General features: G+C 34.4%; 1 protein-coding gene across 1 annotated transcript in view; it reads right to left on the bottom strand.

The window, feature by feature from the left end:
• LOC127684876 (uncharacterized) overlaps nt 1-24744 on the bottom strand; it is a 204288-nt gene that overhangs the window by 151479 nt on the left and 28065 nt on the right. The window contains 15 exon segments of the mRNA XM_052181666.1: nt 30-100; nt 2520-2592; nt 2680-2708; nt 6498-6579; nt 7093-7163; nt 8618-8690; nt 8783-8811; nt 9428-9509; nt 12411-12478; nt 13070-13142; nt 13234-13262; nt 17890-17959; nt 20099-20166; nt 22900-22972; nt 23061-23083. Of these exon segments, the coding sequence (XP_052037626.1) occupies nt 30-100; nt 2520-2592; nt 2680-2708; nt 6498-6579; nt 7093-7163; nt 8618-8690; nt 8783-8811; nt 9428-9509; nt 12411-12478; nt 13070-13142; nt 13234-13262; nt 17890-17959; nt 20099-20166; nt 22900-22972; nt 23061-23083 (914 nt within the window).

Consider the following 24744-nt stretch of genomic DNA (forward strand, 5'->3'; position numbering starts at 1 on the left):
TATTAATGTAAATATTTAAATGTATGTACCAAGCACTGCTTGTTGTCATTGTTGTCTTCCTTTGGTTGTTCTTCTTCTGATGTCAGTTCAACAACTTGTTCTGTAGAGTCACATATGTCATTAAAACAGACAAGGAAAATTTAGATTGATGATATATTTATAGCATAGCTAGAGGTCATTTTTTGTTTGTTTGCTTAGTATACTATAACACATTGGGAAAATAAATTTTTATTACAAATTACAATTAGGCTTATCCTTTAATTGGATATTTATAGATAGAAATAAAAGTATCGACAACACAGATACCTCAGGGAAGGATCAGCAGAGGATGTCATGCTCACAGTGTACAGGCTTAAAGATTCAAATATAAGTATTCTATGGAAGGATATGCATGCAACACAAGAAAGACACTGAAATATAGATGTAATCAAACACCATCATCCTGGACTCTGTTCATTACCTTGTAAAACCAACTTCTCCATGTTTAGTAAAACGTTTCTCTATCCAGGTATTATTAGTTTTATACCTCTCATTCGGTAAGTTCCTATGTGTTTTCATCTACTTTTTTGATACCTTGGTCTTCTCTGAAGATTTAGAGTATTACACATAATTTTCTTTCATGATTGTTCCCCTATTCTATGTACCTTGCATTGCTTCCTATGGGGTTTGCAACCTAAATTATTAAAGATACCACACGTTACTATTTGCAATGTAAATTTTTCCTTCACATATCTAAATAATCCTCTTCTTCTAAAATACTGTTAACAAATTAATACTGTCATTATATAAGCATTCTTTTTATGTTATAAAGTGATTTATTCTCTATAAGGTTATAGAGTTAAACTGTAGAGACTATACATATTTACACAATGGAGTACTACTATTCAGCCATTAGAAACAATGAATTCTTGAAATTCTTAGACAAATGGATGGAACTGGAGAATATCATACTAAGTCTCAAAATCGTGGTATGCACTCACTGAGAAGTGGATATTAGCCTAGAAACTTTGAATATCCAAGACATAATCCACATATTAAATGATGTCCAAGAAGAATGGAGGAGTGGCCCAGGGTTCTGGAAAGACTCAGTGCAAGAGTATAGTAGAATACCAGAACAGGGAAGTGGGAAAGAGTAGATGGGGGGAACAGGGGGAAGGAAGAGGGCTTATAGGACTTTTGGGGAGTGGGGAGCCAGAAAAGGGGAAATCTTTTGATATGTAAATAAAGAATATATCGAATAAAAAACTGAAAAAAGACTGTAAATAAATGTATCAGTGATAATATTTTAGAAGTAATATTGACATGACTCATTCAGAATCACCTTAAAGATATATATGAGAATAAAGCATATGAGGCTTTAAAGAAGGTGTTAACAGAGCCCAGATGTAAACAACTTTTGAGACCTTAGAGATGGTGATGCTGCCATCACAGTCTGTTTGTAAGACCAGAGCAAATGACACACAGAGAGAATACAGATTATTACACATGTACATATAAATATACCCTCAGATCTTATGTGAATTTTGACATAAGAGCACAAGTCTGTAATTCCAGAACACTAATGATTAGATGACAATTTATAATATGAGAATATGAAGCTAATACCTAGCTAGTCTGGAATATTCAGAATAAAATATGAGTACCTAACTCAAAAAGAACAGAAGGCAAGGACAGACACTCAAAGTTGACCTCTGATGTGTACACATTCACGATAGTATACCCTTGTTCCTACAGACATACACAAATGTGCCCTCTTCATAAACAACATGCACACATATCTTACAACACACAATAACACACTAATGTTAGAAAGAGATGCTCACAGAAATGGAAGGCAAGAATTTAGAGGCAAGTTCAGAAACAAAAGTCTTAAAGGAGTGCTCCTTGAAGGTCTTATTCTTATTGGTTTGTTCACCCTGCTTCTATATATAATCAAGGACCTCCTGTCCAGGAATGATACAACCCCAAGTGGGATGTGCCTTTCTGCATAACAGATTAATAGAGAAATGTCTTTTCTCTACTTATCTTTCCTCTTCCCAAATGACTCGATCTTGTGTTGAGTTGACAAAACACTTATCTTGGACATTAAGATACAGATATGTATAGATGATCTAATAACTGTTATCTAATTTGAACTGGCAAGTATAGTCTGTACCAATCCTTTAGTTTCAAAGAAATTAGTTGTGCCATTTTCTGGAAGAGCTGAGGGCACAAGAAAATATCCCTTACACCATCATTTTGGTATATACTATTAAGTGTGAGCAGAAAAATGAAAATTTATCATTTAAGTTATAAAATCTCTTAGAAACATAGATACTTGTAAGCTGAAATTTTGTGTACTGATACATAGCAAGGTAAGTAAATGAATTTATACAACTTTAAATACATTATGTTAATCCAGTAAATAATGTTGTCAAGAATTAAACTATAATTATTTTACATTGTTGATAAAAAGAACACCAATGAAACTTAGGGAACAAAGGAAAAGAATTAAGACAATCTAATACTGCAAGATTTACCTGCATGTGATGAGTCCTCCTGATTTGTGTCTGATTCTTCATGTGCAATGGAATAAGTCTTTTCAGTGCTACACTGTATGAGATTGCAAACAATAAATTTACAACTTCTATATTTCATACAATATTAGGCTAATGATAAGTAATAATTGTGAATTGTTACCTGAGATTCAGGATGTTCCTCAGGAGAGTCTAAAATATCAAAGATATTGTATACATCAATTACACATCATTATCACACATGAATAATGAAATGAAGAAAATTTTATACGAGAAAAAATTCTCATGATTAGGTTTGGGAATAGCAATTTAATTGGGGGGATATTGACAGACTTTGATTTTATTTCTTCTATTTTGTCCCAGTTAGGAAAGAAATGCAAGGCAAGAGAAGTAACCTGGAAAAAATTTTATAGATTTAATTGTACTTGATGTTTTTTCCAAAAGAAAACCCAAAAATTCCAAAATACCTCAGATGTCCCTTTAACTACTAAACCTGATAATAGATTAAATACACAGTTGCTAATTTTAATTAAATATTTTAACATTATTTAAATGTGAATATTTCACTATCTCCACTTTATATTATAATTTTGGCAGCACAATTTGGCTTAAAATTTTCAGAGAGAAGCATAACTCTCTTAGGTAAGAAACTCTTATGAACTGGTCAGCTTGGATCTTCATGATTGTGATTGAAATAGTACCCTTTTGAATGCATGTGAGCTACTTCTATGACCTAATCATTTTCATTGTACTGTGTACTTCTAAAAACTTTTAACAGAAAAAAAAACCTTTTAATAGATACTTCAAAAGAGGAAATTTAAAGATATATTATAATGGGATGGTAAAAACTGAAAAAAAAATAATAATAACATTTTGTATCAGTTAAAAGTGGTGAAATATAAGACACACACATAGAAATTAATTAATAAACATGTTTGTTTCAAATTGCATTGATATGATTTACAGTATCAGTAACCAAAAGATTTTCACCAAATCACTGGATTACTAGAAATTTGCTGTTATGGCAAACAGAAGGCATGATTCAGAATTCAAACCAATAGCACCTGATTGCCTCAAATAACTGAACCATATGTATTTGATGTGTCATACTTGTACAACTTAGTTGCTGCATGCATTTGTCAGCACACACCTCCATTTTCTTGTCTCTCCAACAAGCTATGCACTAGAAATCATAGTCTTTGATTTCAGTGGAAGTGAATCAAATTCAAAGGCTTCTGCAGAACATTTTCTTTTTATTATTATTAACATGAAATTTGCATAGGTGATTGTTTTCTGTCTACCTGCAGTTCGCCTACTTAAGGTCTGCTTTTCTCATGTACCCTCTAAATCTCTCCTACATTCTCCAGTGATGCCATCTTTCAAGTCCCTCTTCTTTATTCCCAGAGGTGATAAAACTAGAATTACACATCTGGAAGCAGTATAGAATAATAGAGAATGAGAAAATTTATAATCACATGGAAATATGGATTTTTCTCTGAGCTCTTTGTAATGGCGGTGACATTTCTCAGTGGTAGAGAAATGGAGAATTCTTTATTTTGTTATGTTTTGAACTATTGCCCAGTGGATTTGCTTATAAGTTTCTTTAAAATATCCAAACAATTGCTCTGCACACTTTGTATGGAGCACTAACAGGATATATTCAACCTGAAAGTTTGTTATACATGTGAATTTCAGAGCAACCAATTCCAAATTTTCATTTTGAACATAATCCCAGGTTAGATATTAATGAAAGTATCAACAGTATGGTAAACACAGACTTTCCTTCAAAATCATGTATCATAAAATTTTTTGAGTTATATCATGTTTGTACAACCTGTAAGTTCTCTCAATTTAAGAAATGGTCAACATCCTTAGCCATCAGGGAAATGCAAATCAAAACAACTCTGAGATTCCATCTTTTTTTTTAAATTTTATTCGATATATTTTTTATTTACATTTCAAATGATTTCCCCTTTTCTGGTTCCCCACTCCCCGAAAGTCACATAAGCCCCCTTCCCTCCCTCTGTTCTCCCACCCATCCCTTACCACTTCCCTGTTCTGGTTTTGTCTTATACTGCTACACTGGGTCTTTCCAGAACTAGGGGCCCATCTTATATCAGTCAGAATGACTAAGATAAAACTCAGGTGATAGCAGATGCTGGTAAAGATGTGAAGAAAGAAGAACACTCCTCCATTGTTGGTGGTATTGCAAGCTTGGTACAACCACTCTGGAAATCAGTCTGGCAGTTCCTCAGAAAATTGGACATAGTACTGAGGACCCAGCTATACTCCTGGGTTTATACGAAAAAATGCTCCAACATATAACAAGAACACATGCTCCACTCTGTTCATTGTTGTCATATTTATAATAGCCAGAAGCTGGAAAGATACCAGATGTCCCTCAACAGTGGAACACATACAGAAAATGTGGTACATTTACACAATGGAGTACTAGTCAGTTATTAAAAACAATAACTTCATAAAATTCTTAGGTAAATGAATGGAAATAGAAAATATCATCCAGAGTGAGGTAACCCAATCACAAAAGAACACATATGGTATGCAGTCACCAACAAGTAGATATTAGCGCAAAAGAACAGAATGCCCAAGATAACAAATCACAGACCATATGAGGTCAAGAAGGAAGACCAAAGTGTGGATTCTTTAGTCCTTCTTAGAAGGGGAAACAAAATACTCAAGGGAGGAAATACTGAGACTAAGAGTAGAACAGAGACTGAAAGAAAGGCCATCCAGAGACTGCCCCACCTAGGGGCAGTACCATATCTCATATACAGACACAGAACCCAGACACTATTGTGGTTGCCAAGCAGTGGTTGCTAACAGGAGCCTGATATATAGCTGTCTCCTGAGAGGCTCTACCAGAGCCTGAAAAATACAGAAGAAGATGCTCTCAGCCAACCTTTGGACTGAGCATGGGGTCCCAATTGAGGAGTTAGAGAAGGGACTGAAAGAATTTGCAACCCCATAGGAAGAAAAACAATATGAACCAACCAGTCCCTCCCCTAGAGCTTCTAGGAACTACACCACCAAACAAAGAGTACACTTGGAGGGACCTGTTGCTTCAGCCACAAATGTAGCAGAGGATGAGTTTTTAGGGCATCAATGGGAGGAGAGGCCCTTGGTCCTGTGAAGGCTCGATGCTCCAGTGTAGGGAGATTCAAGGGCAGAAAGCTGCCAGTTGGTGGCGGGATAGGGTAGTACCCTCATAGAATCTGGATAGAATTTCATTTGAATTGTAAATAAATAAAATATCCAATAAAAAAGAGGGAGATTTTCATCTTTAGATGTCACTCCTGACTATTTTTCTCTCTCTCTCTCTCTCCCCCGCACACACACACATACCACACTCACACTTACACACTTGATTCTTTCCATTTGCTATTCTAAAGCTTATCATAAACTAGATTATATTTTGATTTAGAGATGATTTGTACTACATGTTGTACACATATGACTGATGATCTACACTATATATATATATATATATATATATATATATATATATATATATATATATATATAAACTCTACAATTTTATGACCCAATACTGAAGACAAAAAGATAAAAACACTTAGTCTGAACTATTAGACACATGTTGGTAAAACCATTTAACTTTCCTCCACTACTCTCTGTCCCCCTATCTTTTAAAATCATCATTAATCATCACTCATCTTTAGATCCTAATATCACTCAGGCATTATAGACCTGCCATGGTGATTTTATTTGGAACATTCATCACTTAAATTCCTTTTGTTTGTGACCCTAGATATTAACAGCTAAGACCTTGCACCAGCCCACATTTTATTAAATAATTAAATTATTGCCATTTTAGATATTATATTATTTAATTAATTTCTTAGATCTAATTTTTCTAGGGTATCTGAGATACTCTAGCAGAGTATCTTAGGCCTGTTTTAAATAAGTATCCACCAAAAGATGATTTATATTATGATGTCTTACCTTTCTCTTGACTAATGCCAATATTTTCTTCTCTTTGATTTTTGACAGTGACTAAATAAACAATATCCATTGGTCTGGTTTGCTTAAAGACATGTAAAAATTAGATCAATAAATAATTCATTGGATGAATAATTGAAACTTAAATGTTATAAGTACTTATTCATAAAGAAACCTTTTACTTCTTACTTACTCACTAAAGTAAAAAAATATTTTACTTACTGGAAATGACAGCCCTTTGGCATGAATCAGATTCTAGGGTTGTTGATCATGAATACCAACATAAGCATTAAGCAACATAAATGTTTTAATCATTTGAGAATTATATATTATACACACACACACACACACACACACACATATATATATATATACATATATTGCTAAGAACAGTTAGCAATGTGACTAAAATAAGTTTCAGTTATGTTATTTCAGATTCTTAAAATATATTAATTATCTAAACTAGTTAAGTCAGTATTAAAATATAATATTAAATCATTGCCTACAGATTCTGCAGGTCAGTCTGAAGAAAAGTTCCTTTTACCTATTTTGCACTGTTTATTATTACTATATTAGTAATTAAAACAAACTTAAGTACCATTGATTGTGTTTTTCCTCTGGCATCAGGACATTCTTCTTCTTCTTCTGATATAGATGTTATAGTTATTTCTGATGACAAAACCATATATGTAATTATTACAAAGTAGGATTCAGGTAACATGGATTTTATGCAATACCTACAAACTGTAAAATATTGATGCTAATGCAAATGGCCATTTAATACCCTAATCAAAAAGTTCAATGTGTTTAATCCTTGTTTGTATAATCCTTGATACTGAAAATAAATGCCTTTTATGAAGACCTACATTGCATTACTTATAGAGACAGTACAGTACCCCCATGCTCAAGAAATGTACACACATTTTATACAATTGAACATATCATCCCACTAAGCATAAGTAAATTCCTTTCAAGAAATATGTAAATACATGCACTCAAATACACTAAGATTGGACAGTATTTTCTATTTTGCTCGAGTGACACTTTAAAGCTAGCTAGGCATTTTATTCATGCAACTAGTGTTGGGAAGGTTTTATACCTTATTTTGTAAATATCATGTCCGTTACTGTTGAAAAGTTAGTGTCCAAGATTTAGTAAATTCAAATCATTCTATTAGAACTCACTGTTCCAGGAGCGATTTTTCTTGACTATAATTTTGTTTCCCCCCACAACTATATATATTTTCCAGTATATTAGTCTAGTGTTTGTTTGCTTTTTATCTGAATCATTGCCATTTCAATTATAATCTATCATTTATGTGCTTTTTTTCATGTATTCGGTTGGCAGTCATGAATGTATTTGCACAAGCAATTATTTATATTAAAATAAATGCTCATTTATCATGTGCTGCTATGTGCTGGCCATGGATTTTAATGAGTTCAAGAGTCAGGGCTAAATATTCTTGACTTTGAGTCAGATTTGACAGTTAATGAATGATTGAGATATACTTAGAACAAAATAAAATGGTAAATCCATGCTACATAAGAACTAGAAAGTATGCAAATGATTAGTGTGGTGTATGTTGGTCTAATAACGAGGAGATGGTGGTAACATTCTTTGAACTGTAACAGTGAAACAGGGATGGGTAGAAGAAGAGAAGCTGTAAATACAAGGATGGACAGCACTTAGATTGTGAGAATCACCTAGCACTTTGTATACTGATATTTTAAAAATTAGTCTGTTACCAGTTGGGGTGAATATAGAGAATTCTAAATGTAAGAGGTTTCCTGATGTTCTTCAAAGACTCCACCAGGAAGTTGTCACAGTTGCTGGGACATGAATTTTCCTCAGAGCTCCCACTGTGCTGGGACCCTCTATCTGTCATATGGAAGCATTACAAACTCTTCTAAATAACATATTTCTCTCCAATAAAAAGATGCAAATGAATAAATAATGTTGATTGTCCAAAGACTGTATCACTGTATTTCCTGTGCCAACGATAGCTTTTGGAATACTCAGTCAAAATATCCTGAATCAGATTTCACTAAATTATAATTTAGAACTCTGTGTATTTCAAATAATTTCAAGTCCTTCTTTGCAGAATGAATGGTATTTGAGAATACCTGAGTTTAATGTTTCTTCATCCTTATTTTCTGAACATTTATTTTGAATAGGGTCATTCATTTCATTGGCTGTCTGGATGGATTTTAAAACAAGAAATTTAACAATTGTTACAAGTCTACAGAAATATGTTTTATCATCTTAAACAATTATGTAGAAGTTATTACCTTCAAGTATGGAACTTTCTTTGCAGATTCTGAAAAGACAAACAGACAATCTTTTATAAAACATCATTCAAGCATGGTTAAAAATGGAACTGAATTACACTGGCTACCTTTATCAGTGGTTACCATAAGTTTGGAGAATTTTAGTTTGTTTATTACACTTAGACCTTTTTGTTGTTTCTAATTGAGAAACAATGTGCAAAAACATACTGAATGAAAATTAAAACATGGATATAGTTAAATTTGTAGCTAATTTTTTCATATATTGTCCTGAAAAAATATATTAATCTCTAAAAATCAAAATGTATAATAAAGCTTTATTAGTAAAATAAATTATTTGTAGAGAATGATTGGCTATCAATGACCAGGTGCTTCAAAAACAGTGTAGTGTTATTGGAAGACTCATAAAATTTGTTCTTTTCCCATCCAAATTATTGCTACTCTTCTGGCTACTTGCTATATCTCCCTTTAGTTTAGACATTTTAAAGAATCTTATTGTATGCTGATTTAGTAAAGTGGTGGTTGTGTCTTCTCTTCCAATATCCATGATTCTGTTACATTATACAGAAAAAAGCAGGTTGTATATGTGTTATATGTATGTATATATGGCAACATAGGTGTAACTTTTAAAAACAATCTTATTCCTACCTTTTATTTGCACCTCTAAATTATTTTCTGGTCCTTCATTTGTTGCTCCAGAAAAATGGCTATCATCTATTTGTGGAAGATACTTAGAAACACATAATAAAAAGTCAATATCAGCCATAAGCTGCATAAATATTTTATAATTAATTTTTATGAGTATCTGAATTTCTAATTTTAAAATAAATTACACTGTAATATTAACAATGGAGTTATAACTGACTAGAAAACATTTAAATGCGGGTGGGATAAATGCTTTCTAGATCAGTTCTACCCACTATCAACATAAGGCCATTGGATATATCAACTGATCTGGAAGGCCAGAGAAAACATCAAAATATACACAAGCAGAGACTCCTAAATTTTGAAGTATGAATAACTCTGAATAACTTTTTTTTATAAGATAGTTTTTTTAAATATACATTGCCATAAAATTTAACTACAAATTGGTAAAAGACAACACTTAACATTAAGATTGGGTCAAGTAGCAGAAATTTCTTGAGACAAAATAGGTATGGTATTAAGAATTCACACTGTGTTATCTTGATTATAAACACAAGTAAAAGCTCTTCCACATAGGCAAACAATTTTTTTAAAACCCTAAAAGGCAGGAGAGGTGGCTCAGTAACTAAGAACCTTTCTTGCCCTTCTAGAAGACTCCAGGTCAGTTCCCAGCACACATACCAGGTAGCTTATAACCGACCACACATAAAGTTCTAGAGGATCCAAAACACACCTGCCTTTCAAGGTACTGCACAAAGACACATCTAAACAAGATCTATGTAAATTAAAAAGTTTACTAGCTTAAAAGAAGATGTTTAAATAAATAGAGATAAACTTGTTTTGTTTTAATAAATAAAATGAAAATATTTGATACGATATGCAACCTTTTTTTTTATATAATGAAGAAAGTACTTCCAAAGAGAATAGCAATGCTTAGTAGAAGAGAAGATGCATTTCTTTATTGACTCTCTGAATTATGCCAGACAGTTTTAGGTGAATTTTCTTGCCAATAATATGAGAATAAAAAAGTGACTATATGATACTTACTGTTCTTTTTAGTTGCTAGTCATCTGAGTATGTAAAGAATCAAATGAGGAACACATGTGATAATATTTTGTCTCTATTCCGTTGCTGCAGATCTCATCCTGAATGCCTTCATTGATCCATCCTTATAACTATTTGATCTGGATGTAAACTCAGTGTGCACCCTGAGTAGTATCATGACTTTAACAGTGCAGATCTGCCTACACTAGAATTATCTATAGTTTACTATTAATGGTTTGTATAGAGTTGTGCTTTGCTACTGAGTTTTCTGTGCTTTTAGTGTCACAATGACCTTTAACTGAAATATTCAGTTTCTGTAAAGCACCCTTTATCGTAATAACAAATTTTTCAATGTCAAAATATTTAAAGAGTGCTCAATATGAACTGTCTTCACTGAATCCTAACTTAACAATTTAACATAATTTGGAGAGACTATACTTTGTTTTGCCTCATTCTAATGAAGCTAAGTTGGGTTGTTATTGTTTTCATCACTTTTCTCTTTGAAATCCAGTGCTCAGCTTGCTTTCTCCTTTTCTTTCTTTATTCCATGCTTATAGTCCCCGAGCTCGCACTGATGGTGTTCACGCTGGGAAAACACTACACAGTCATTCTCCCCTCAACTCATACTCACGGAAAATTCCAAACAAACACCTGCAAGGCAATCTCAAATCCAGTAGAGTTGACAATAATAATAATCATCGCTATTCAGGACACTCAAACACAGAAGGCCAATTGTGGAACGAAGGCTAGCCATAAGGGATATTAATTCTCATATTGTGTATCCACATAGTTAAAATGGCTGTGAGTTACAGTCCTTTAACAGGCACCAGAAAGGTGAAATACTAGATGCAACAAGTGGCACTTGTAGACTGAGAGTAACCAACACACTTATACTTGAAATTAAGGCCTGTACAATAGGAGGTAATCCATGTCTGCCACTATAAATGTATCCAACTATCTGAGGCTTGTGAGGCCACAGAACCCAAAGGAAAATATATTAGAACCTCTCTTCTATGCTAGTGTTTGTCTTTATACCCCCAGATAAATATAGCTTCCACCCTCATCAAAAAAGCTTCTTTTTGCAGCAGATAGAGATGATTACAGAAAATTGGATCTGGTCAAAGTGTAGAGAACAACGGTTAATTGAGTTCTCACCCCAAATTACTACATGTGGCACTACATATATATTTAATGCTTTGATAACATTGTAGAACACAATGTGAAAAAACTGTAAGAGACAGAAAACCAGGATATTTGCTGTGACATATAGTGTCTTCTAAAAGAAAATTAAAAAATGAAAAAATGAAGAGGACTGGAAGTAGAAACAGGAAAAAGGTGTTGCTCTAGCGTGAATTAGAAGAGAATGGGATAAATATTATCAAAATGTGTTGCATGAAATTTATAGATAATTAAGAAATATTGTTACTCAAAACAATAAATAAATACATAAATATAGTTGGAATCAGGTAATGTAGACATAATTGTTTAGTGCTATTTAAGGATTATTCCTTTTATTATTCAAATCCTAATTTCTGTGCCTCTACATCTGGTTGTAATCTTTATTCTGAGAATTTCCTGTCTCAATGTTGTGAAAACATTGCATCAGAATTATTACCTGACTGCTCAATAAAAAGATGATAAGCCAGTGGTTGAGCAAGGAAGATAATATGGCTGGACTTCCTCCCAGTCAGGTGAGGGCAGTAGCCAGATTAGCATAGAGGATTAAAATTAATACTGTTCACTTGTGCCTTAAATCTGTTAAATAAATAAAATATTCCTCTCACAATTATTTGGGAACTAGTTGGGTTACAACAAAACTGCAACATTTTTTAAATCACTACTAACAAGGTAACCTAAAATATATTTAATTATATCCTTTGCTATACCATTGAAAAACAACAAAAAAGCAGTATTAAACAAAACAATTGAAATATCTTTATACCAGTAGTTGTTTGGCTTCACTGTCACATGAAAAAGTTTCTTCCAGAGATTCAATTTCCAAATCTGATTCTGTTGGTAAATATACTTATTTAGTAAAAATATGAAAAAAATTATACATAAATATAATATTCTATCTATATATATATGTAGAAACTTATTTATAAGAAATTATATATTCTTCCATGAATTTCAATTTAGATCACATTGGAAAATCTACAATGACTGCCCTTTTTATGTTATTTTAGGGACAGAATCTTGTGCTATTAATTAGCTAATCAATAACTCTTGAGAAAAACTAAACTCTAACTAGAGATTCCAAGGTATGTAAGATAATAGGAGTTACTAGGACTCTCAGATCACTTCAAAGAGGTTTTAAAACATAGGTATCTAAGAAGTATCACAAGTTGCCTCTGTAAATCCTTAAATTCAGAGATGACACATCTGTTTTTGATACAATAGCAAGAAGCACTGATGCTAAACCTTACATAAAGTCTTTATCGTGTTCTCTGGGTCTCTTCTGAAGAAGTTACATTATAACCTTAGCCTTTTCCTTATTTATTTGGTAACACCATCAATATCGGATGGACAAAAAGACCCTGATAAAGGGAAGAATGCAGACATCTAGATCTCTATTCAAATTACTTATACTATAAAATGTACCTATTATGAAGTGAGGTGACTCAGCCATTTTTCCTGCTTCCCTGAGAATAGATATTTTCCCCTCAGTAGAAGACTGGATTGATTTAAAAACAGAACATTAACAATTTTGTATACTTCAAACAATACGTAATTGAAATTAAAGATAAAAATACAGAAGTAATTACCTTCAAGTTAGGATACATGCAATCTTGAGCTAAAATGCAAAAGTATGTCGTAAACAAATGTGTATCATATATCCATAGTAAGATAAGATGAAATTTATGTTTTGTTTGAAACTTTGAAAATCATAGCTTTATGCTAAAATTGAGATTTCACACTAAAGTAAACAACTTTTTACTCTTTATCATATTGTTAATATATATTTGGTCTATCACATTGCTATAAAAGAGTTTTAAGAAATGAATTGCAACTAATAAATATTAAGTAAAATTAGACATAAAATGGATTTCATGAGTCTTCTCTCATATGTCAAGTAAAGGTTGTGTCTATTTATTAAAGTTATGAAAACATAGTTAAGGCTATAGCAGGGGGATATAACACAGAACAACAGAAAGAATAAGGCCAAGTTAGAGTTTAACTGAGTATAAATATAAATAAAGTTTAATGGTTATGTATAACAAATCCCTATTATTTTGTAAACTAATGAAGAATTTTAAAATTTGGAAAAATGTTCCAGTTTTGAATTTTACCTCTCATTAAATAGCAATGCCTTTTCCAGTGCACTTGAGATTTCTGAGTTAGGAAAGCAAGTGGCTGTAGATTTTCCAAGTCTTAGAATTCTTCCATATACAACTAAGCCTTGGACCAAATGAGATTAGTTTTATTTGGTCAACAAACATGCTGAGTTCCACCCAACTATGTTTTTTCCAGGTTTCTCCTGTGAATTTCATTATTACCTACACAGAGTTGGGGTTGTGTTTCAGTTTGTTTGTTTTGATTTCTATAGTCTAGATATTAAACATTCCCTCATACTTTCAGAAATAATCTATGCTTCTTTGGTATTCATACTTTTAAAAATTCTACTTATTATCGCCACGTTGGATTTTCCTCTGTAGAGAAATATTATCATAGAATTTATTATTTCTCTTTCTTCCTCATTTTGCTTCCAAGATGCTTCTAAGAATGCTCAGAAATGAAAGTAAGCTTATTTTCTTGAAGTCATATCATGACTCTCCACTTAAAGGCTCTATATCTACTATCTATCTCTCTATCTATCTCTCTCTCTATCTATCTATCTATCTATCTATCTATCTATCTATCTATTCATCACTCTATATATGTATTTATCTATGGATGACACAGACAAACAAGTGGTCTCATAGGCTTTGGTATTACTTAAGAATTTATAGCAATTATAAAGGTGCTAACATTCTGCAGTTTTTCATGTTTAATGCATTCATCAAATATCTGTACAACTGAGTATTTTATTTGACAATATAAAACTTCCATCATGCTTAATCATGAAGTAGCCATTTTTTTTAACTGGGGATAAATACATGATTATCAGTAGGCTTAATATATCACTTTTTCCAATCAGAATGTCATTTTAAAGGCACATACGGATTAAAATGCATATAAAATATATGACTAAAATTATGAACACAATTTCAAAACAAAAGTAAAAGATCGATGGTCTCAAATATAGCCCCCAAAGGAAACTGTTTATTTCCTTGAAAGTGGCTCTTTGTGGTACATTTACACAATGCTATACTATCCAGTTAGGGCAAAAACAAGTGCATCATGAATTTTGCAAGTAAATGGATGAAACTTGAGAATATCATCCTGAGTGAAGTATCCCAGACCCCAAATGACATGCATGAAATGTGAGTGAATATTAGCCACAAAGTACAGGAAACCCATGCTGTGCTCCACAGACCCAAATAAGCTAAACAAGAAAGAGGGCTTAAGGAAGAATGCTCCACTCTCATTTAGAAGGGGGAATAAAATAGACATAGGAGGCAGATAGAGGGAGAGAACTGGGTGGGAGATGGATTAAGGAGGGAAATGGGGGACGGTTCTGGATTGGGTGTGTGAAGAGACAGGAGAGAGGACCAGAGAACCAGGGAAGTGATGGAGATCTGTGGCTGGCATGGGTGGGACTGGAGGACATTTCTAGGATGTGCCAGAGACCTGGACTGGAGCTCCCAAGAGTCCACAGGAGTGACTTTACGTGAGACTCATAGCAGTAGAAAAATGGATTATGAAGATGCCACCTCCTGTTGTCAGGCAGGATCCCAGTATAGAAGTAAGAACACCATCCTACCCACAGAACTTTCAATCTGAAATTTATCCTGTCTACAAGATATTCAGAGGGACAAAGATGGAGCAGAGACAGAAGGAATGGCCAACCAATAACTGGCTCAACTTGAAACCAATCGCATAGGCAAGCACCAATTCCTGACACTATTAACGATACTGTTATGCTTGCAGAAAAGGGTCTAGCATGACTGTTTTCTGAGAGGCTCTGACCAACAGCTAACTGAAACAGATGCAGATACCCATAGGCAAACTTTGAACAGAGGTCAGTGACTCATATAGAACAGTTGGGGGAACAATAGAGGGGCCTGACAGGCATAGGAACTCCACAGGAAGACCAACAGAGACAACTAACCTGGACCCTTAGGACCATTCAGAGATTGAACCACCAACCAACCAGCACTCATTGACTGAAAGTAGCCCTCTGGCCATGCCCTCACAGACATGGCAGTGGGCATCTCAGACTGCATGTACATTCCCCAGAAACGCAGCTACTGGAGCAGGGGCTGTCCCTAGAATTATTCCTTGTTTGCCTGGCTGGGCTGCCTTGTCTGGCTTCAGTGGGAAAGGATGTACCTATCCCTGCAGAGACTTGATGAGCCAGGTGCTTCCCCCTAGGTGAGGTACCTAGGAGGAAACACCCTTGCAAAGGAAAAGGGAGAGAGGATAGGGGAGGGGGCAGTGTTTGGGATATACATTAATTATATATATCCTTGTGTTTTTTCTGTTTTCATTGTTTTATGAACTTTTATTATCACTTCTTTTTTTCAATTTACTCATTCACTTATTAAACATTAACCTTTTTTTACCAACTTATTTTTATTCGATATATTTTTTATTTACATTTCAAATGATTTCCCTTTTTTCTGGCCCCCTACTTCCTGAAAGTCACATAAGCCCTCTTCCCTCCCCCTGTTCTCCCACTCACCCCTTCCCACTTCCCTGTTCTGGTTTTGCCCTATACTGCTACACTGAGTCCAGAACTAGGGGCCACTCCTCTGTTCTTCTTGTACCTCATTTGATGTGTGGATTATGTTTTGGGTGTTCCAATTTTCTAAGCTAATGTCCACTTATTAGTGAGTGCATACCATTACTGATCTTTTGAGATTGGGTTACCTCACTTAATATGATGTTCTCCAGCTCCATCTATTTGTCTAAGAATTTCATGAATTCATTGTTTCTAATGGCTGAATAGTACTCCATTGTGTTTATATACCACATTACTTCAATCTTATCTATTTAGAATGTATACTTAAGGATCATAAAATTAAAACTGTGAAACCATAAATGTATGCATATCTGATAATACATGATTTCATTTATCTATGGTTCATAGAAACATAGGGTTCCCTGATGATGGAGTTAATGTCTTCCAAAAGTGATAAAAGACAAGGAATTTTGTTGTAGTTTTTAGAAAGTATATGTACTAAATGCACATTTTATTTTCATGCAAGCTTATATCACTATGCCATGCTTAACTGAAGTACAATGAAATGTTTTGCTATATCTTATAAACATCTGCCTCATTTCCATGCATCTCATATATAATAGTATTTTCTTCTTTTATTAGATATTTTCTTTATTTACATTTCAAATGTTATCCTCACTCCTCATTTCCCCTTTGAAAATCCCTTATCCCATTCCCCTCCCCCTGCTCACCAACCCACCCACCCCCTTTTTCCTTTCCTGGCATTCACCCACACTGGGGCATCAAACCTTCACAAGACCAAGGGCCTCTACTTGCATTGATATCTGAAAAGGCCATCCTCTGCTACATTTGTGGCTAGAGCCATGTGTCCCTCCATGTGTATTCATTGGTATTGCAAGCTAGTACAATCACTCTGGAAATCAGTTTGGTGGTTCCTCAGAAAATTGAATATAGAACTACCTGAGGACCCAGCTAAACCACTCCTGGGCATATAAGCAGAAGATGGTCTAACACATAATAAGGACTCATACTCCACTATGTTCATAGCAGTCTTATTTATATTAGCCAGAAGCTGGAAAGAACCCAGATGTCTCTCAACAGAGGAATGGATATAGAAAATGTGGTAAATTTACATAATGGAGTACTACTCAGCTGTTCAAAACAATGATTTAATGAAATCCTTAGGCAAATGGATGGAACTAGAAAATATCATTCTGAGTGAGGTAACCCTATCTCAAAAGAACACACATGGTACGCATTCATTGATAAGTCGATATTAGCCCAGAAGCTCAGAATACCCAAGATATTTTTCTTATTCTTAATCCCACATTCATTATTTTATTTACATGTTAGCATCCCTCTTCATTAAAACTTATAATGTAATGTGACTCATATTCCAAACCATTTTTTATTTTTTTATTCGATATATTTTTATTTACATTCCAAACCATTTTTAAAAATGTAACTGATGTGTTGATGAAGCTATTATTGAACATATTTCTTACTACATATTTAATGAATAATCTCTTTTGCTGAATATTGCTTTTTAATCACTTTTTAAAAAAATCATCCCATTTTATAAGGAGTTATATGTATATATATGTGTATATATATAAAAATATGACTTCATTCCTACCTCTAGTTTGTCTAATTGCATCATTTTGACACCATTCATGTGTTGTTCCAGAAAAATCTCCATCATCACTCTATGGAAGATAATCATGGATAACTTTGTTAAAACCAGTATCACCTATGAGTTTCAGAAATATCTTTCTATACAATATTCCTAAAATTCAATTTTTAAAGGCATTTATAATCCGATACTATAAGAAATGTGTTGAAGGGAAAACATTATAAACACAAAATACTTATGACTCTTTAAATCAATATGCTTTTTACTGTCATAAGGCCAATGAGTCTAGAATCTGATCTGGGAAGGAAGGAGAGAACATGATACACACGCCACTGCTTTCCTCACTATTTCAGGCAGAAGTGAATCCAGAATGCCTAAATCCATGTTTCATTCTACCAAGTGCTCTTTTGACAAATTGAACGTCTCATATATAGTACAGCATTTTAACACTTGCTTGTCATTGGATGTCAGAAGTCTTGAGGCAAAAAATACATACAATATTGAGATAGTTTACACTCCTTAATATAAACAAGAAGTCAATACATAAAGGAAACAAGTGTTAGAAATTTCTAAAATGCTTTACATTAAATGTTTATTAGTAGAAAATGATTAAATAGTTAGAAATATTATATATTTCATATTGTCTGTAAAAATAGTAATGAATTATAATGGGCAGGTATGCAAATCATTTCTGATGAAGAAAGAAATCTTAAAAGCATAGGAAGACCAAGAAGAGAATCATGTTTCCTCATCGAAAGTTTAAAATATGTCAAGCACTTATTGGAATGTTGACTTTAAGTTAAAATAAAAAGATGTAATATAACTACTGATGCTTATTACTTCCCTGCCCACTGCTGGTCATCTCAGAATATATAGACTCAGGTGAGGAGGACTAATGGTCCACTGTTGTCTCTGTCCAGATTTCCCTCTGAGATAGTCTAGTGGATAACACCTTGTTTTCTTATAGCTCCTAATTTGATCCATTCTTATAATTATCTTCAAAAAACTACAGAACTCAGGGTAGGTGAAAAACAAGCATAAAGCCCTCAGAACTCAGCACCCACTCACAGCCTCATCCTGACCACAGACCACAGACTTCTTGAATCTTAGCTGCATTAGAAATGTCTATTTTTCATACAAACCACCATTTCTGATTTGTGTTTTCTACATGGACTTTCCTTCTTTCTCTGTAACATGTCCTCTTACATGGTGTGCTTAAGATTTAACTATAAAGCACATTATAAATTACTATAGAAAACTCTCAAAAGTGAAAATATTGGGGAAAATCTTGAAATTCATCTACAAATTTCAATTCTGATTCCAAACACATCCATTAGAAATCTTTTATAAACAAAACTCTGTGTGCTTTTATCATTTAGAACTGTTTGTTCTAAGTCCTGGATCCGTACATTCTAAAGTACACTGAAAAGACTGGACAGCATTTCTCAGAATTTGTTTTGCCTCCTTCCGGTGAAGAGAAGTTGGCTTGCTACTGTTTTAATTGCTTTTGTCATTGGAAAGCTGATGCTTAGATTGCTTTCTCTTTTTCCTTTCATGGGTCTGCAGAGGCAGTCCCTGGGCTTGTGCCTATGACATTCACTCTGGTTCTACACTACACAGTCAATCCTCCCAGAAAACACCTTCTCAGACAAGTCAAAACATAAGTCTCCAAAGGGATTCCAAATCTCATAGAGTTGACATGTGTTGTGGCTACTCAAACATCAAAGGCATATTGTGGGTGGAGGAATGGGGGTATTGGGATTGATCATCTATTACAATTCTGCCTAAAATAGAGAGAGCATAGAAACAACAGATGACAAGCAATAAATAAAATTTAACACTGTTCATAATATGTTACCATACGCTTGAAATGTGAGAGAAGAACAGGTGTCTAACATGAACCAAATAAATTTCCCTTGTTAACAATTGCAGCTGTTAGTCGTTAAGATGAAATGTGATGGTGTCTTTTCAATTTACAAGAATGAGATACAATAAATAGCACAGATTATATTTGGGACATGTTTTTATCAAAATCTAAAGAAAACATTTGAATGTATACTGATGTGTATTTTAAGAATATTCTATGTTTTATAATTAGTGGAAAAATTAAACGTTGAAAACTAGGACTGAGTACCCTAAATTGTAACTTTTTTCATGCTATGTAATTAAATAAAAGTAAACAGAAGTAAACACACAAGAAATATCTTCATACCACTGACTGTTTATCTTCATTGTCATATGAAAACGTTTCCTCCAGTGACTCAATTTCTATGTCTGATTCTGTAGGGAAATAAATTTAATTAACTTGTGAAAACTAGCCATTTATAACAGCCTATAAATGTATAAAGTTACTAATAATGTTTTTAAATTAACAATTTCAACTAAGTACAATATTGAGCTAGTCAGTCTATACTCTTAAAGATATTTATAATTGACTAACTATTCAATAGTCCACTTAAAATCAGTAGATGGCAACATGTCAAAGGTACACAAGCATTGAAAAGATCCACCTGTAAACTCACCCTCTATATCTAAATTAACAAACCTACAGAAAAAACCATATTTCACAGCAGTGAATCATTTCAGACTGAGTGATATCTTTTATTTCATATTACATTTTAAACTACTTGCTTACCTATTTCTTTACAAAACTGTTGAGAGAACTTAATCTATTTTTCAGTAATCAGCCTGTTTCACCCATTTGAAAGATTTGTGCATACTGTTATAAAGGTTTCAAGCTTTTAGACTCAGCTTCATTTATAAAGGGTTCTGTGATTCTCTCTCTCTCTCTCTCTCTCTCTCTCTCTCTCTCTCTCTCTCTCTCTCTCTCTCTCTCTCGTAAAGAAGCATTGTTTGTCTGTTGCAAGTCTCACTACTCTCTTGACTTTTCTTCCTTCCTAGAATTAAGTTGTTTTTACCCGTTTCTACCACTCACTCCCATACTAAGGATTATCTTTGTGCTAATGATTTTTATTAAATTATTTTATTTAGTTACATTTCAAATGTTGTTCCCTCTTCCTGGTCCCTGCTCTACAAGTTCTTCGCCCCCCCTCCCCCTTGATTATACTGGAGGAACTTTGTTACCTTTTTACAGGTAGTTTTTCTTGATTTTACTCAATAATTACTTGTAGTTGAACCAACATGTTTTGACAGTAGATGAAACAATGTAAATGAAACCTTAGGTGTGGCTTATAGTAGTCAATGTCTTATTTGGCATAAGCTGACAAAGGAATGACATGGTGAGAATAGATATTATCAGAAGCAGAAGAGGTGGGCAATGCTTAATGACAGTGTTTGTATCTGGACCATGCCATGGAATTAATACTGTCAGGAAAAAGACAGCAACAGGAAGGGGGATGAGAAGAACATTAGCCTAGTGTCAGGCTATAAAGCCTCTAATGAAGCTGTGGGTCACTTTCACCTAGGAGTTACAAACCATCATTCAGATTCGTGTTTACAATGGAGACACGAAGGGTCTCACCTAGAAATGAAGCTCCTGGGATGGAAGCATGTGTAGTAAAATGAGAAATTCTGGTCTGCATTACAGAATTACGGCTCATAATAGTTAAATTCTTGATTTTCATCAGTTTTTTTTTTTGTCTTTTACGATTTTTAATGGAATGTTTTCTTTATTTACATTTCAAATGTTACCCCTTCTCCAAGTCTCACCTCCTGAAACCCCCTATTTCATCCCCTCCCTCTGCCTTTATGAGAAAACTCTTCCACCCACCCGCCCACCTACCAACTCCTGCCTTCCTGTCCTGGCATTCCCCTACACTGGGGCATTGAACCTCGACAGGACCTAGAGCCTCTCCCTCCACTGATGTTCAACAAGGCCATCCTCTGCTACATATGCAGCATGGATCCTGGGTCCCTCCTTGAGTACTCTGGTTGGTGTCCAGTCCCCAGAATCCCTGGGGGGGGGGGGTCTGGTCAGTTGAAACTGTTGCTCTCCCCACAGGGCTGCAAACCTCCTCAGCTCCTTCAGTCTCTTCTCCAACTCCTCCATCTTGTTCCCTGCGCTCAGTCCAATGGTTGGCTGCAAGCATCCACCTCCGTATTTTTCAGGCTCTGGCAGAGCCTCTCAGGAGACAGCCATATCAGACACCCCAAAACAAGCACTTGCCTGTATCCACAATAGCATCCAGGGTTGGGGACTGTTTATGGATCCTCAAGTTGGGCCTTTCCTTCAGTCTCTGCTCCACACTTTGTCTCCATATTTCCTCATGTGAATATTTTGTTCCCCCTTCTATGAAGCACTGAAGCATCCACACTTTGGTCTTCCTTCTCCTTGAGCTTCATATGGACCGTGAATAGTATCTTGGGTTTTCCAAGCTTTTGGACTAATATCCACTTATCGGCATGTGTGTTCTTTTGTGACTGGGTTACCTCACTCAGGGTGATATTTTCTAGAGTTCCATCCATTTGTCTAAGAATTTCATGAATTCATTGTTTTTAATAGCTGAGTAGTATTCCATTGTGTAAATGTACCACATTTTCTGTATCCATTCCTCTGTTGAGGGACATCTGGGTTCTTCCCAGTTTCTGGCTATTATAAATATGGCCGCTCTGAACATGGTAGAGCATGTGCCCTTATTACCTGTTGGAGCGTGTGAGATCAGTGGGAGGGGAGGCCCTTGGTCCTGTGGAGGTTTGATATACCACAGAAGGGAGATGCTAGAACAGTGAGGCACGAGTGGGTGAGTGGGTGGAGGAGCACATACAGAGAGGCAAAGGGGAGAGGGGAGAAGGGGATGAGATAGAGGTTTTGTGCAGAAGTGACCGAGAAGGGGGATAGTATTTGAAATGTAAATGAGTACAATGATAATAAATAAATAAAAGTACAGAATGAAAAAAATGTTAAATTTTTTCCATTGTTAAATGGAAAGTTCACTAAACATTACACCTTGAATGTATGTCATGTGATATACACCTTTAAGTTAGAAGAGAGTGCAAGCATTTCAAACATTTTAATAAAGTTTGATTCAAGATTATTTGTACTATATTTCTTACCTATTATGAAATGATGTGATTCTCTCCTCATTCCTACTTTACTCCGATTGGACACTTTTCCTTTCGTGGAAGACTGGATTGATTTAAACACAGATACTTAAATTTTGTATACTTCAGATGACACATAACTGATAATTACTATGATAAACAGGAGCAATTACCTTCAAGGTAGGGTTTGTCCAAACTTGAACATAAAAACAAAAGGAAATATAATCAATGTGTGATAAAAACAACATTAATCATGTATCTGTACTAAGTTTACATAACAGTACTTATTTGTAACTTTCAGTTTGGAATGTTTGGAGACAATTTCCTATTTAGAGAACTATATGACAGAAATACTGTAATGGAAATAAGTACATAAAAATCAAAGCAATGTTTTCTAAAAAAATCTTAATTTATGCATAAAATTAATTATATCTTTAGTGAGATGGATTTGGTATATCATAATACTCTAAATAATTTCACAGGGATAGAGAGATTAACTGATGGCTCAGCAGTTAAGAGCACTAGCTTTTCTTCCAGAAGACCATGATTCAATCCCTAGTACTTACATTGCAACACACAGCTGAGCTGTCTGTAACCCCTGTTCCAGGAGATCTGACACCTCATATGTAGTGGTTATTAATAAAACGTACTGCCCTGCCAGACCTTTGCACCAAGTCCCAGCGTGTCCCACTTAGGGCAACTTTCACTGTCTCCACTGACCTAATCTCTTCCAGCTACCTCTCACAGCATCCTGGCTGTGTTTCTTCTCTACCATAGACTCTGTAAACAGCAGGAGTCCCATGCTTCCACTCTATAGCCAAATATCTGGTAAATCATGACTCTTAAACGTAAATAGACTCTTAAACCAAATATCTTTATGTATATAAAACTCCCAATTACAAAGTGCCAATTTACAATGATAAAGTCTTATCCCAATATTTCTAACCTCTCCTAAACACCAGAAATATGTCTGAAGTCATCTGGATATTTCAGTTTCTCTCTCTCTCTCTCTCTCTCTCTCTCTCTCTCTCTCTCTCTCTCTCCCTCTCTCTCTCTCTCTTCTCTGCCCCTCACTTCTATTAGCCTCCCCCATCCAATCACTGGCCTCTCACTGCCTCAATGAGAATGGGTAGGAAATATCTTGCAACACTCATGCTGACATACATGCAGACAAAACACCAATATAATGTATATAAAAATTAATAATAAAGAATTTCATAATAGGAAAACAAGTTCTAAATGTTAAGGAAAATAAGACAAATTCACAGCAATACATGTCATATTCTTCTCTTTTTATAGCCTTGTGACTATCACTTTTTTATAGAAGATGTAAAAACAGAGATAACACTATGGTTGGGTGATAGACAGAAAACCAGTAGGAGGAAAAAGACAAAAAAGAAACTTTAATAGGAGTAAATATGAACCAAGTACAGTATTTATACATGAAAATATCTTGCTAAACACCCACAATTTGCAAATCAAATACATAAAACTACATTCTAATTAGTGGGTTATTTCTACCCTGAATTACCAGTTATTTATAAAGCTTATTTATAGAATAATTGCAGCTGTACCCTCTCTGTGTTTCCTCCATTATACTGTAAGCATGCCCCAAAGTAAATATCTGAAGTAAACTCATTATTTCTCTTGACCTTATTTTGCCTCATTGCAACTAATGACCCAAGAGATTCTTCTTTGCATTTCAAGGTTCTGGTCTGAGAGAAGTCAGCATTCAAGTATTAATAATTGTGCTACGGGTATCCTTCCAGAAGGAATGGTTGATATGCCTCCTGGAGAGTTAGTTTAGGGAGACATAATGGAGCAAAGTACACAATAACTGAGAGCTTTTAATGCCAA

This window comes from Apodemus sylvaticus, chromosome 5 (assembly GCF_947179515.1).
Source record: "Apodemus sylvaticus chromosome 5, mApoSyl1.1, whole genome shotgun sequence".
Classification (NCBI taxonomy): Eukaryota; Metazoa; Chordata; class Mammalia; order Rodentia; family Muridae; genus Apodemus; species Apodemus sylvaticus.